This window comes from Xenopus laevis, chromosome 7L (genome assembly GCF_017654675.1).
Source record: "Xenopus laevis strain J_2021 chromosome 7L, Xenopus_laevis_v10.1, whole genome shotgun sequence".
Classification (NCBI taxonomy): Eukaryota; Metazoa; Chordata; class Amphibia; order Anura; family Pipidae; genus Xenopus; species Xenopus laevis.
This window is the reverse complement of record NC_054383.1, coordinates 99,259,848-99,274,238: the sequence shown is the minus strand read 5'-3', so window position 1 is coordinate 99,274,238 and position 14,391 is coordinate 99,259,848. Positions and strand designations below refer to the sequence as shown.

At 36.6% G+C, this 14,391-nt stretch overlaps 2 protein-coding genes across 2 annotated transcripts; both read left to right on the top strand.

Moving 5' to 3' along the window:
- Positions 1 to 550: 550 nt before the first annotated feature.
- Positions 551 to 1,576, top strand: LOC108695853 (olfactory receptor 1019; the record flags this gene model as incomplete). The annotated part of the gene is made up of 1 exon (XM_018224807.1): positions 551 to 1,576. A coding segment is annotated over one exon (1,026 nt), but the record flags the coding sequence as incomplete, so codon positions are not given.
- A 6,775-nt stretch (positions 1,577 to 8,351) lies between these two features.
- Positions 8,352 to 9,290, top strand: LOC108695852 (olfactory receptor 1019). Its single transcript, XM_018224806.1, has one exon. It carries the CDS (start codon positions 8,352 to 8,354, stop codon positions 9,288 to 9,290), a length of 939 nt encoding a protein of 312 aa, XP_018080295.1.
- The last annotated feature ends 5,101 nt before the right edge of the window (positions 9,291 to 14,391 follow it).

The window sequence follows — 14,391 nt, the reverse complement described above, 5'->3', positions numbered from 1 at the left end:
ACGAACAAAAAAAAAAAAGCACTGATTCACTAAAAAATACAAAAACCTCTAAAGAGTTTTTCAGACAAATACAAGAAAAAATATCTGAAAGTCGAAAAAGTCAGAATTGATCAGCACAGCTCCCGTTGACTTCTATAGGACCTCAGTAGTTTTTTTCCTGGCGAGTTTTTTGTATTGTATTAGAGGTTTTCATGGTTCATGGTTTTTACACTTAATAAATCTCGAATTTTTAGAGGAAAAATAGGAAAACCACAAATTTTTAGAGATTTGTGAAAAAATAGAAATTCAATTGCTAGTAAAATCATTCCCTTAGAGTTTAGAAGGGAACTACCATATATTCATGGCATGCAATATTTTTTTCCAAATAATTGCTTAGTTAAATATATTTAAAAAAAAATATTTATTTACCTTTTGCGTGTATTTATTCTATGCACGTTGGTTTATAAATCAATATAGAAAAAACTGAAAATTTTACAGACTTGTGAAAAAATAGATATCCGAATGTTAGTAATTCAGCCCCTAAACGACTAAAAAAAATGGGGCATGGGGATGTGGATTGATCAGGATAAGGCATAGTTGTGTTTGTAGCTTGATCGTATATCTAAACATTTTCTCTCCTTTTAACAGGACCAAAATATACGCAGGAAATGACACCACAGTTACAGAATTTCTACTTACAGGACTTTCTATTATTCCTGGATTTGAGTACTTATATTTTATTCTATTTTTAATAATCTATACAGTTACCATGCTTGGAAATGCTTCTATAATCCTTGCTTATAACATGTGTTCTACCCTGCACACTCCTATGTATTTTTATCTTACTAACTTCTCCTTTATAGAAATATGTTACGTTTCCATCACTGTTCCAAAGCTTTTGTCAGACTTATTAACAGAAAGAAAATCAATCTCATTTTTTGGCTGTGCTGTGCAAATGTATTGTTTTTTCCTTATTGCTGGTATGGAAAGTTGTGTGCTTGCAGCCATGGCGTATGATCGGTATAATGCTATATGTCATCCCCTGTTGTATAAAATCACTGGGAACAAAAAAGTGTGTGTTCAGCTCTTGGCTGGGGCATGGTTTATTAGTGCAGTAAACTCTTATATACTCACTCATCTTACCTTCTCTTTGTTCTTTTGTTGTAATATTATCAATCATTTCTTTTGTGACATTCCTCCTTTAATGAAACTGGCATGCAGAGTAAACCTAATCAATGAATTTGCCGTCTTTGCCATTGGTGGCTTGAATATCATAGGGCCATGTATTGTAATTGCTATTTCTTATGCTCGAGTCATTGCCGCTATCCTAAATATTCATTCTACATCTGGTAGGAGGAAGGCATTCTCAACCTGTACCTCTCACTTCATAACAGTTACCATATTTTATGGGTCTGGCATGTTTACATATTTAACACCGCAGTCCAGCTCCTCAATGGATAATGACAGCCAGATTGCTCTTATGTATACTGTATTTGCACCACTGCTAAACCCTTTTATATATACTCTGAGAAACAGTGATGTCAGTTTAGCTTTTAGAAAGATAATACAACAAATTGTGTCTACTACAAAATTCTAGTTGTACTTCTCTGTATTTGCATAATAAAGTCAAATAGCTTTTCTTTCATTGTAGAACAGCTACTATGTGGTGCTGTAGTAGAAAGTGTACCACCTATTTCATGCGTAGTCCATGATTGTATGTGCTACAACAAAGTTGCAGACTTTAAGAACGGTTAGCCAAGCTAGAACCATAAAAATGGCTATAGAGTATCCCTATTTGGATAGCCAATTCATTAGATGAATGATATTTGTAGACCCCCAGTTAGAAGTATAACCCTTATTGTGAAACATCTGGGCAATTTCCTTAACTTTCCCCAAATGGGTATTTGTAATGCAGAAAAACGTTGGCACCCAATAGCTGCTGGAATTTTTCTTTGTTACAAAAGCCCATTTGGGGAAAACTATGGAATTGCCTAAAAGCTAACAATGTTTTTCTTCATTACAACAGGCCATTTGGAACAGTTATGGAAATTGACAGGGTTTTTTGGCCTGAAACCCAGCCTGTGTATGGAAATTCATGGAGGGTTTCTTTGATGATTGTTCAAGCTGAAAATCTTGATCAATCATAAGTAAGCCTCAAAAACGTGTCCACTCTCTATTCATTCCTATGGAATTTTCAGAGGTGTAGTTATTAAACAATGAGCTCTAACTTTTCCCCATACACCTCTAAACATCCCATAGTAATGAGTAATGAGTAGAAAACTGGCACCTCGACCAGTCGACCTTGAAAATGAGTAAACAGGCCATATTTATGTACATTTTTGATTGTTTTTTCTTTTTTAGAGAAAAACGCAGCAAAAAAAGCAAATGTGATTATTTTGGCAAGATAAATCTGGCAATTTTTACAGAAGTCATTGGGAATTGTCTCAAACAACTTTTTCTCAGTTTATTACACTCTAAGATTGTGGAGTTCCCCAATATCTCGTGAACTTCAGCACGGATTCCTGGTCACTCCCACTCAGCAGCAGCTTTCAATCAGTATCCATTTCTCAAGACTCAGGATAACTGCAGTGCTTCTCCAAATTGTGTAAAAATATTATTATCCTTTATTTAATATTATTAAAAAGCTGTCAGCAATGGCATAGTGCAAAAATGAATAACTACTGATGCGTTTCGTGACCCACAACGGTCACTTTCTCAGAGCATAATCACAGTGTACAAAATTCACAACTATATTGATAGCCATATACACTCATTAAATCTCCAATACTTTACACACTTACAACTCCTTTAAAAATATAATTTTACATCTTCAACTACACCATGGATTATCACAGAATAAAAATAACTGGTGTATAAATGCAAATATATAATTTCTACATTTCGTCCTTGAACCTCTCATCTAGTAAAATAGAGAGCAAATATGTGTGTTTTCAGTACAGATAGGTACGATCATGCCTTTACAGATCAATTTGCACTGGATAGAAATGCAGCCCTCTTAAAGGGGAAGGAAACCTCGTCGGCGCTAACCCCCCTCCCGTGTATTGCCCCCCTCCCTCCTCCCCCCTGGCCTACCCCTCCCGCTGGGCAAATGCCCCTAACTTGTTACTTACCCTTCTGCGCAGGTCCAGTCCAGGGAGTTCACAGGCGACATCTTCTTCCACGCGATCTTCTTCCTCCTTTGACCGGCGTTTTGGAGCATGCGCAGTAGGATCGTTTCGCCGGTACGGATCTACGGCGCATGCGCCAAAAGTCACGCGCATGCGCAGTAGATCGTACCGGCGAACCGATCCTACTGCGCATGCGCCGGTCAAAGGAGGAAGAAGGCTTGTGGATAGGGATGTCGTGGACTGTTCGCCCGCGAACTAATTCGCACGAACATTGACCGTTCGCGTCCGCCGAATGTTCGCGAACGTTCGCCAATTTGGGTTCGCCTTAGCTGGCACTTATTTTTGCCCTCTCACCCCAGAGCAGCAGATACATGGCAGCCAATCAGGAAGCTCTCCCTCCTGGACCACCCCCACACCCCCTGGACCACTCCCCTTCCATATATAAACTGAAGCCCTGCAGCGTTTTTTCATTCTGCCTGTGTGTGCTTGGAAGAGCTAGTGTAGGGAGAGAGCTGTTTAGTGATTTGAGGGACAGTTGATAGTAACTTTGCTGGCTAGTAATCTACTTGATAATGCTCTGTATTGTAGGGACAGAACTCTGCAGGGATTTGAGGGACATTTTAGGTTAGGTAGCTTTGCTGGCTAGTAATCTACCTTCTACTGCAGTGCTCTGTATGTAGCTGCTGTGGGCAGCTGTCCTGCTGCTGATCTCTCATCTGCTGACTGCTGCCTGTAACCCAATAGTCCTTGTAAGGACTGCTTTTATTTTCTTTTTTGTTTTTTTTACTTTGCTACTGTAAGAACCCAGTGCTATTAGTCTAGCTGTGTTGGGGAGTGGGACTGGTGTGCTGCTCCTCCTAGTAGTTCACCACTACCAGCACCAACCAGAGTCAAAATTGTTACAAAGTATCTTATTTGCACCTGTTAGCTGTTCTGAGCTCTCTGCCAAAAGCTAATTAAGTTAGAAACTGTTTTTTTTCTGGCTGTTCAGTTCAGAGAAAAGAGGGACTTTCCAGTACAAAAGAGGGACAGGGGGTTGAGTGGTCAAAAGAGGGACAGTTGGGAGGTATGCAAGTGCCACCTAGCTGTGTGAGCTTTTTCACATTCTGTCTAAATAACAATAATAATTCCGTGTCCGTAAACATCACCTGAGTGATGTTTTTACAGCAGCAATAATATATTCCGTACCCACTACTGTATACGTTGCCCTTGCAGGCATTGTTTGCCCAGTCTTTAACCAAGTGCCACCTAGCTGTGTGAGCTTTTTCACATTCCGTGTCCAGAAACATCACCTGAGTGACGTAGTGTGATTTCTGCCCTTTACAGCACAAAACGCAGCGCTGTGTCAACAATGTATTTTTCAGATACATTTTTGCCCTTGATCCCCCTCTGGCATGCCACTGTCCAGGTCGTTGCACCCTTTAAACAACTTTAAAATCATTTTTCTGGCCAGAAATGTCTTTTCTAGCTTTTAAAATTCGCCTTCCCATTGAAGTCTATGGGGTTCGCGACGTTCGCGAACCGTTCGCATTTTTGACGCAAGTTCGTGAATATGTTCGCGAACATTTTTTCCGCCGTTCGCTACATCCCTACTTGTGGATGTAGATAAGATCGCTTGCAAAATCATCCTAAAAGATATACAGTAACTCATTTCATTTATTCAGCAACCATCTTTCTGCAGGACTGTAGCACTTTTCAATAAGGTCAATAAAAAAGAATATACTGTAAAATCAAAAAGAAGATAACCCCTGTTTCAAATTATTTACTCATACATTAACTTTATAGTAAAAAATGCCAATCGGAGTAAGAAAATCAAGGTAATGACTACAAAGCTGTTTAGTTAAAAGACCAACATGTTTTTAAGGATATGTGTTTTTTTAGTGTGAAAATACAACAGGAGGAAAATAAACAGAAGTTTTAAAATTTGAAATAATGGGAAGTGTATTTTCATCATTAAAGCATGTTATTAATAGAGTTCTACTTTTAGTTGCATTTGTTCTTTCCACAATCACAGGCACAATTATGCCTGTTGTTTAAACTCAAAAACTCAATTTACAAACACACACATTTACAACATAGCATTTAATATGATATGAAATGCCTAATTAATATACGAGACAAATTTAAGACTTTTAAAAACATTTGCCAATTTTATTTAGTCTTGTGCTTATGTATATGTTTACTTTTTGTAAGTATTGTTCAGTGCTAGTGAATATAATATATTTTGTGTTTAATCCTAATTAAAGTAAAGTTTACAGTGAAATTAACCATAGACTAATAAACACGACAAGCCTTTTTGTTGAAAATAAGATCTGACCAGACTTTTACAAGAGCAAATGTTTATATTTAAATATATATTTAGTATATTACCATTACAACTATCTTTCTTTATGCCTCCATTTCCATTAGACAAATAGAAAGCAAACGTAAATAAGACAGTACAGTAACTTTTTAATAATTTATGACAATGTCCTCCTTTGTAATAATATTCCTGCCTATGTCTGTATATTCAAACAATTTTTTTATTATTATTTAGTCAGCGTCTTGAGTGCTTATGTTCCAGTCAAAGGTGGATAAAACGTATAAGACTCAATGAATACAATTAATTAATTCATGTGACGCAATATTTAATGTGCACTGACTATCACGGATTAAAATGTTCTGACATCTACTAGTCTGAATCCTGAAGTAAAAGTAAACAGATATTTAATTGACTCTTTAATGGAGAACTAATACCTACAAATGCTGTATTTTATATACCAACTGTTCTGTTCATCCAACAGGTTTTGATTTAGTTTTGGAAGCTGATGCTGCAGGGTGAATAATTAATCAATTCTCATGCAGAATCAATTGTTGTTTTTTTTTTTTTGATGTGAATCAGTAGAATGGGCAGAAACTAGGGGCATCTTCAGATGGAAGCCTTGGACTGGTATAGCAAATATAAAGAGTATCATTTCTAAAATAATTCAATGTGAGCTTAAAATCTCATTTCTAGAATAATTCTTCAGTTACACCACAAGTCTATATTAAGTCTATGTTAGATGAGGCTTTAGGGTAAAGTGCCCCATCAAGTAATTAGTACCCAACAGTTACAGTTTCCTATTAATTTCCTATGTGCCTATGTTCCACTTAAAGAAGAAAAATAAATGCTCTTGATGTCTATTAAGCTTTATGAATAGTATTCTAATATATATACTTTGTGGGTTATTTATCAAAGGTCGAGTTTGTGAGATTTGAGAAGTTTTTTATACCTCGAATAAACTCGAGATTTCATAAAAAATTATGAAAAAACTCAAATGTAAAAAGCTTCAGTTACTATTGGTCGAATATCGAGGGTTAATAAACCCTCGATATTTGACCGTCGAAGTAAAATCCTTCGACTTCGAAAAGTGGAAGGATTTACCGCATTTCCTTCGGTCAAACGATCGAAGGAAAAAAGAACGATTAAATCCTTCGAATCGAACAATTCGAAGGATTTTCATCCATCGATCGAACGATTTTCCTTCGATCAAAAAAAGCTTGGAAAGCCAATGGGGACCTTCCCCATAGGCTAACATTGGTGCTCGGTAGGTTTTAGGTGGCGAAGTAGGTGGTCAAAGTTTTTTTTTAAAGAGACAGTACTTGGACTATCGAATGGTCCAATAGTCGAACGATTTTTAGTTCAAATCGTTAGTTTCGAAGTCGTAGTCGAAGATCGAAGTAGCCTATTCGATGGTCGAAGTACCCAAAAAAAACTTCTAAATTCGAATCCTTCACTTGAGCTTAGTAAATGTGCTCCTTAGTGTAGTTGGGGTGAAAAACTGGAATACTTAAACTGATCTCAAATCGCTCGTAAACCACCAGAAAAGAAACGGATCATCATGAAGGCTAAAAACATCTTCAAAGTATTTTCGGATTCTTTGGGGTATAACAAATCTTGAAAAATGTTAGTTTTTTTTTTAAAAAAACCCGAACATAGAGTTTTTTCAGGAAAAAAAACAACTTTATCTTTAATGAATAAAACTATTTATGCTACTGTTAAAACTTTTATTACATTTACATTTCTCATTTTGGGCAATTCGTGTTTACATCATCTTCTTGCTATCCATCTGCTATGTGTACAACACAAACATACGCAATTATTTATATTTAATTAGTAAATTAAAGCACAGGTGGGGCACAATGTGGCCTTTGGGGATGGGCCCTGAGTGATTTAAAAAAGCATTATATTTTCAGATTATATTAAACGTTCTCAGACATACTGTATGTTTTCATTGTGTTGTAAAAGCCGTTGGTTCAGTTCTGTAGTGACAATTTCCATAATAAGGAAAACTTTTGGATATTTTTCTTTTGCACTGAATGTGTTTATTAGGAGAAAAAACAATGTGCTCTAATTATTTGCCTATGATTCCATCAATAAAATAGAAAAGAATAAATGCACAAGATTGGCTACAGTAAGAAAAAAATGTTACCAGTTTATAGAATTAATTCCTTTAACTAGAGCATGATCATTTTTAAATCAAAAACCTAATAGTAAATTTGGTAAGGGAGAAGTTGAAGACCCTGATATAAATTGCCTATATTCAAACAGAACTGAAACCTGTCTCTCCGCTTTTGGCTATCTTGATTTTGGCTCAAAACCATGGTGGCTGGTTGATTGAGCAGTGGCTGAAACGCATACTAGAGATGTTATTTCTTGGTTAAAACACTGATTTAGTGTCCACTGTGTTCATTTATGTTTTGTATGAAAAATACTTCATTATTTTGTTCTAAGCCTTAGACAAAAACAACCTAGCCATTCATTAAGGGATCAATTTATCAAGTACTGGTAAGTTTAAGTCTGCACAGGGATGATTAGTGCTACTGTTGTGCAGCCCCAACTCATAAAACGGAATAGTATTGATTAAATAACACATGTATCCGCTTTAATAAATGTGTTACTTTGTTAAAAACTTACAAGAAAATTTCAAAAAAATTCTCAAGAAAATGTTCCTCCCAATCAAGAAAAGTTTGATAATTTTGGAAAATGCTCTTTAGGATTCCCAAGTTCTATATTTGTTAAATCTGCCCCTAAGGGTTGCCTGTTCTGTCATGCCGAGGTCTATAAACCAGAAGAAAACTTGGTTATCAATTGCTTATTTAAACCAGAACACACACAAAATCCAAATTCTGGGCGTTATTCCCCCTATAACATGAATATTTCTTATTGCTTTCCTCTAAACATATTCTATTCAATCTAAATAACCAAACGGGCAGAAAGGAGAAATGCATGCAGCAAATGAGACCATGATAACAGAATTTATTCTTGTTGGATTTTCATTGGTTCCTGGACTTGAATATTTATTTTTTTCATTGTTTCTAATTATCTATGTAATAACCATTCTTGGAAATACATCTATTATCTTTGCATATTGTGTTTGTTCAGACCTGCACACTCCTATGTATTTTTTTCTTACCAACTTATCCTTTTTAGAAATGTGTTCGGTTACCATCACTTTTCCAAAGCTTTTATCAGACTTATTGTCAGAAAGAAAATCAATCTCATTCTTTGGCTGTGCCATGCAAATGTATTGTTTTTTCCTCATTGCTGGTCTGGAGTGCTGCCTGCTTGCAGCCATGGCGTATGATCGGTATAATGCTATATGCCAGCCCCTCTTGTACCAAACCATCATGAACAGAAAAGTGTGCGTTCAGCTCTTGGCTGGGGCATGGTTCATTAGCGCAGTAAACATTTTGATACACACTCTCCTTACTTTCACATTGCCCTTCTGTAGTAATATGATCAATCACTTCTTTTGTGATATCCCTCCTTTACTGAAACTGGCATGCAGAATAAACCTAATCAATGAAGTTGCCCTTGTTACCATTGGTGGCTTCGTTCTTGTAGGATCATGTGTTTGTATTGTGATTTCTTACACACGAGTCATTGTAACTATCTTAGGTATCCATTCTACTTCTGGCAGGAGGAAAGCCTTCTCAACCTGTTCCTCTCACTTGACAGCAGTTACAATATATTATGGATCTGGTATGTTTATGTATTTAAGAGCCAAGCCAAACTACGAAATGGATCAGGACAAACTGATTGCTCTTATGTACACTACTATTGCCCCACTGCTGAATCCTTTTATATATACACTCAGAAATGGGGATTTCAACTTAGCATTTAGAAAAATAATACAAAATATGTTTTATCGACAATTCTAGTTACATTTATGTACATGGCACAATTATAAAAGCCAGATTTGCTTATTTATTTCGGCAGCACCAACTTACACCAAATGATTTAGACACAAACACCAGAAATGACACAATAGAAAAACTGCCAAGACCTCAGTTTGTCATATTGACAAAAGTTTTATGTCCAAATTGGTGAATTATACAATAAAAAATTCACATTCTCAAAGTCTACCTGATAAAGGTTACGATGATTTTCTTTTGAATTAATTGTATGTTATTTTTTTTGTATTTTCATGACTTTGATAAAAAAGTGAAGGTGATTGCCAAAATATCAGTGGAGGCAAATACATTTAAATATTTAAGAGCTGTGGGTGCCATACTTGCTACAGTGGACTTGCCATGAGTGTCTGATTTTGCTTGCTATGATATATATATATATATACTGTATATATTCATATATATGTATAACATCTGTACTCAGTATATTTAGGATATTAGGCATTTAGTACTGAAAGCTACTAAAAATGTCCTCCTCTTTAAAGAAAACAAGGATTATTTGGCCATATATTGCAATATATTCAAGCTCCCAAACAAACTCATCCCTTGTCTTTGCAGTTATATACTCACTTTCATCTGATTCAATACAAATTCTAGTACAGGTATAGGATCGGTTACCTGGAATGCTTTGGACTGGATTTTCTCCAAGAATATTGAAAGTACTGTTTCTATTTTTGCAGATGATACTAAATTGTGCAGAACTATAGGTTCCATGCAGGATGCTGCCACTTTGCACAGTGATTTGTCTAAATTGGAAAACTGGGCAGCAAACTGGAAAATGAGGTTCAATGTTGATAAATGCAAGGTTATGCACTTTGGCAAAAATAATATAAATGCAAGTTATACACTAAATGGCAGTGTGTTGGGAGTTTCCTTAAATGAGAAGGATCTAGGGGTTTTTGTAGATAACAAGTTGTCTAATTCTGGGCAGTGTCATTCTGTGGCTACTAAAGCAAATAAAGTTCTGTCTTGCATAAAAAAGGGCATTAACTCAAGGGATGAAAACATAATTATGCCTCTTTATAGGTCCCTGGTAAGGCCTCATCTGGAGTATGCAGTCCTTAAGAGGGATATAAATGAGCTGGAGAGAGTGCAGAGATTAAGTGCAACTAAATTGGTTAGAGGGACGGAAGACTTAAATTATGAGGGTAGACTGTCAAGGTTGGGGTTGTTTTCTCTGGAAAAAAGGCGCTTGCGAGGGGACATGATTACACTTTACAAGTACATTAGAGGACATTATAGACAAATAGCAGGGGACCTTTTTACCCATAAAGTGGATCACCGTACCAGAGGCCACCCCTTTAGACTAGAAGAAAAGAACTTTCATTTGAAGCAACGTAGGGGGTTCTTCACAGTCAGGACAGTGAGGTTGTGGAATGCACTGCCGGGTGATGATGTGATGGCTGATTCAATTAATGCCTTTAAGAATGGCTTGGATGATTTCTTGGACAGACATAATATCAAAGGCTATTGTGATACTAAGCTCTATAGTTAGTATAGGTATGGGTATATAGAATTTAATTAAAAGTAGGAAGGGGTGTGTGTATGGATGCTGGGTTTTCATTTGGAGGGGTTGAACTTGATGGACTATGTAACGATGTAACTATCTGTCCATAATTGAATCCCCATACCTTATGTCATTTTAACTTTAAATAAACTCAGTAGGACTGTTTTGCTGCAAATATAGATTTATGTAGCTTAGTTACCATCAAGTATAAGGTACTGTTTTATTATTTCAGATAAAAAGGGAATACTTTTTAAAAATTTTTTTTCAATTATTTGCTTAAAATGGAGTCTACATGAGATGGCCTTCCTATAATTTGGAGTTTTCTGGATAACACATTTCCAAATAAGGTTTTTGTCCTATATTGTTTCAGCATTTCAACTCACATTTCAAAAGAGCTACATATTCATGGTTTAGGTATCCATTGTATTTTTCCTACTTTTCTGCTCAGGCATATATGATGATCTAGCCTGGAAGAAACCCCATATTAAGGTGAAATGCGCGTCGGCAGAGCTCTGTGGAAGCTCTTGAATTTGAACCTTGACCGGAAAATCAGTCAACAACCAATGGAATGCTGCATAGGGAACATGAAATGTGCCTGCAGGTCCTCGGATGCCATGAGGCTAAGGGGCAATTTAGTAAAGGGCGAAGTGACTAACGCTGGCGAAAATTCACCAGCATGACGTCATTTCGGAACTTTGCTGATTTACTTACGGACACTGGCGTAACTTTGCTAGCGAAGGAGATAGACTCTAGCGGTACTTCGCTCCTAACGCCAGGCGAATTTACACTCTGGTGAATGGACGTAACTATGCAAATTCACTAAGATGCGGATTTTACTGAACGTTACTCTTGCGCCAGACTTGCCTTTGCCATCTCAGACCAGGTGAAGTGCAATAGAGTAGAAAGGAGTTCTTCAAAAAATTGTTGAAAATTTTAAGTCCCAAAAATCGCTAGCGTCTTTTTCCTTTTTTCAGGGTGATAGGCAGCAAAAGAGCTTACATTTTTTTGGGGGTAACAGGCTACCCCCTACATTTCCTAACATATGGCACATAAACTATACACTGGGCTCATGTATAGGGCAATATAACAACTCTATTTTCTTTTATTAAGGCTTCCTGGGCTTGTGTAGTGTAATGTATTTGTTGCAACATATATGTCCATTGAACTTTAACTTCCCACCGTATGCAAATTAAGCAACGCTTGCACAACTTTGCTTTGCTTGGTGCAGTAATGCTAGAGCAACTTCACCATCGTTCGGTGCCCTGGACGCAACTTTGGAATTTAGTGAATTAGCGTGGTCCTGGCAAATCTACACCTGGCGAAGTGTTGCGCTGTGAGCGAAGCCGTCGCGGGTGAATTTTTAGGGGGTTATTAAATTTGGTTAAAAAGTTGATCTGTGAGTATGATGATATGGTGCTGACTTAAATTGATTGATTGTCTTTTGGTATTGAACATTGAACCTGCTACTATAATGGAAGCTTAATTTGCTTATATATTATTTGTTGGAACTGCACAGAAAGCAATTGTTTGACGGTCCAGTTGGTATTGTGTCTTTGGATTTAATTGGTTGCAACTACAAATCCCACACACCGAGACTCAACATGCACAATTACTAGCTAATGAGCATTAAATGGACATCATTTGATTGTGGGTGTCTGGACTGGATATATTATGAAAAATGAACTGATTTATAAATTGAAGTTAAGATAAGTTAATATTAGTTTACCTGTTTCCTACATATATCAAAAAAAAGCTGGGTACTGCTGTGACAATTTGTATTTAGTGTGCGCTGGGAGCTCCCCATATAGCTTCTATTGATGGTAAAGGTATAATTTGTTTTTAATGATTTAAGTGTGGTGCTTCGAATGCACCTTATGAATAAAAATTAGCTGTTAAAGGTACCCTGGAGAGTGCTGTATTTATGAATTGTCGCTAGTGACCAAAAGTTAAATTTCTACTTATAGCTAATGATCTACCCTACACTGAACAGATATGCAATCTGAACCATTACTAATCTAGATTCCAAATGCAAGAGGCCTCTTCCTGCAGCCCATCGTTACACAGCCTTTTCTTCAAATTTTAAGGTTGATAATCTGAATACGGTCTTCAAGCATGCGTGTTCATTTCTGAGTATTAAAAGATTAACATTAAGGCCTCATTTAAATTGTGTGTATTTTTTAATACCATTTTAAAATGGAAAACTATTATATGTATTATATTCTTCAAGTGTGTGCAATCATGTATTAATCAAGATTTTTTGTTCATAGAAGATGCCTACCGTATAAACTTGAGTATAAGCCGAGGTTTTCAGCATCCAAAATGTTCTGAAAAGTCTACCTCGGCTTATACTCGAGTCAGCCGGCAGTAGCTGAGATTGCAGTCACTTTTAATCATTCCTATACCAACAGTTCGCTTGGGGAGAGACTGCAATATCACACAGCGCCCTCTGTTGGTTATATGAAAGAATAACTGTGCGCCCTCTGTTGGTTATATGAAAGAATAACAGTGACTGCAATATCATACAGCGCCATCTGTTGGTTATATGAAAGAATAACAGTGCGCCCTCTGTTGGTTATATGAAAGAATAACAGTGACTGCAATATCACACAGCGCCCTCTGTTGGTTATATGAAAGAATAACAGTGACTGCAATATCACACAGCGCCCTCTGTTGGTTATATGAAGGATTAACAGTGATGGCAATATCACACAGCACCCTCTGCACATGACAGTGGGACAATGCACACAGTAATCCGTTTGGCAATTCTCTGTCACCATCAACTTTGCAAAGAAGTCCGGTTGATCGATGGGGGGTCGCTTTGAAATGTGCGCTGCTGGGAGACAGGGCTGTAGTTGTGTCTAGGCTTATACTCGAGTCAATAAGTTTTCCCAGTTTTCGTAGGTAAAATTAGGTACCTCGGCTTATACTTGGGTCGGCTTATACTCGAGTATATACAGTATTTAAATTATCACTCCAATTTCCTATGGTATTTTTGTAATTTAATTTATCTGTGCCTTTTTTATGTTCATAACATGGTGTTGAATATGAAAAGGAATGCCTAATTAAAATATGAGACAAATTTAGGAGCGTATTTGCAAAAAATGTGAGATTAAAGTTTACCGCCCACTGACTTCTCCATGACCTCACTAGCTTTTAGATTACTACATTTTACATTTATGTTTTTCGTGGTTTCTGATTAGGAATTTTATGTGGTTTAGAGTAATTAGTCAAATACATGATTTTTAAGGCTACAAAATACGACACAGAGAAAAAATTGGATTAATAAATTGGACCCGTAGTCATGTAATTATCTACAGTACATGTTTACTTTTTGAAAATGTTATACAGTGCTTACGTAATATTATGTGAACCCCTTTCTACAAATCCCTTCCACCCTAAGTCAGCACTAATGTACATAACATAGACCTTGGTGCATTCATATCTACTAACATATCTAAACGTACATATCGGCTAGTGAAGAATCAGCCAAAATTCTCTAAAAAGTAAACAGATATCTAATTGACTTTATTAAAGGAGAGCCAATACTGTTGACTAGATATGTAT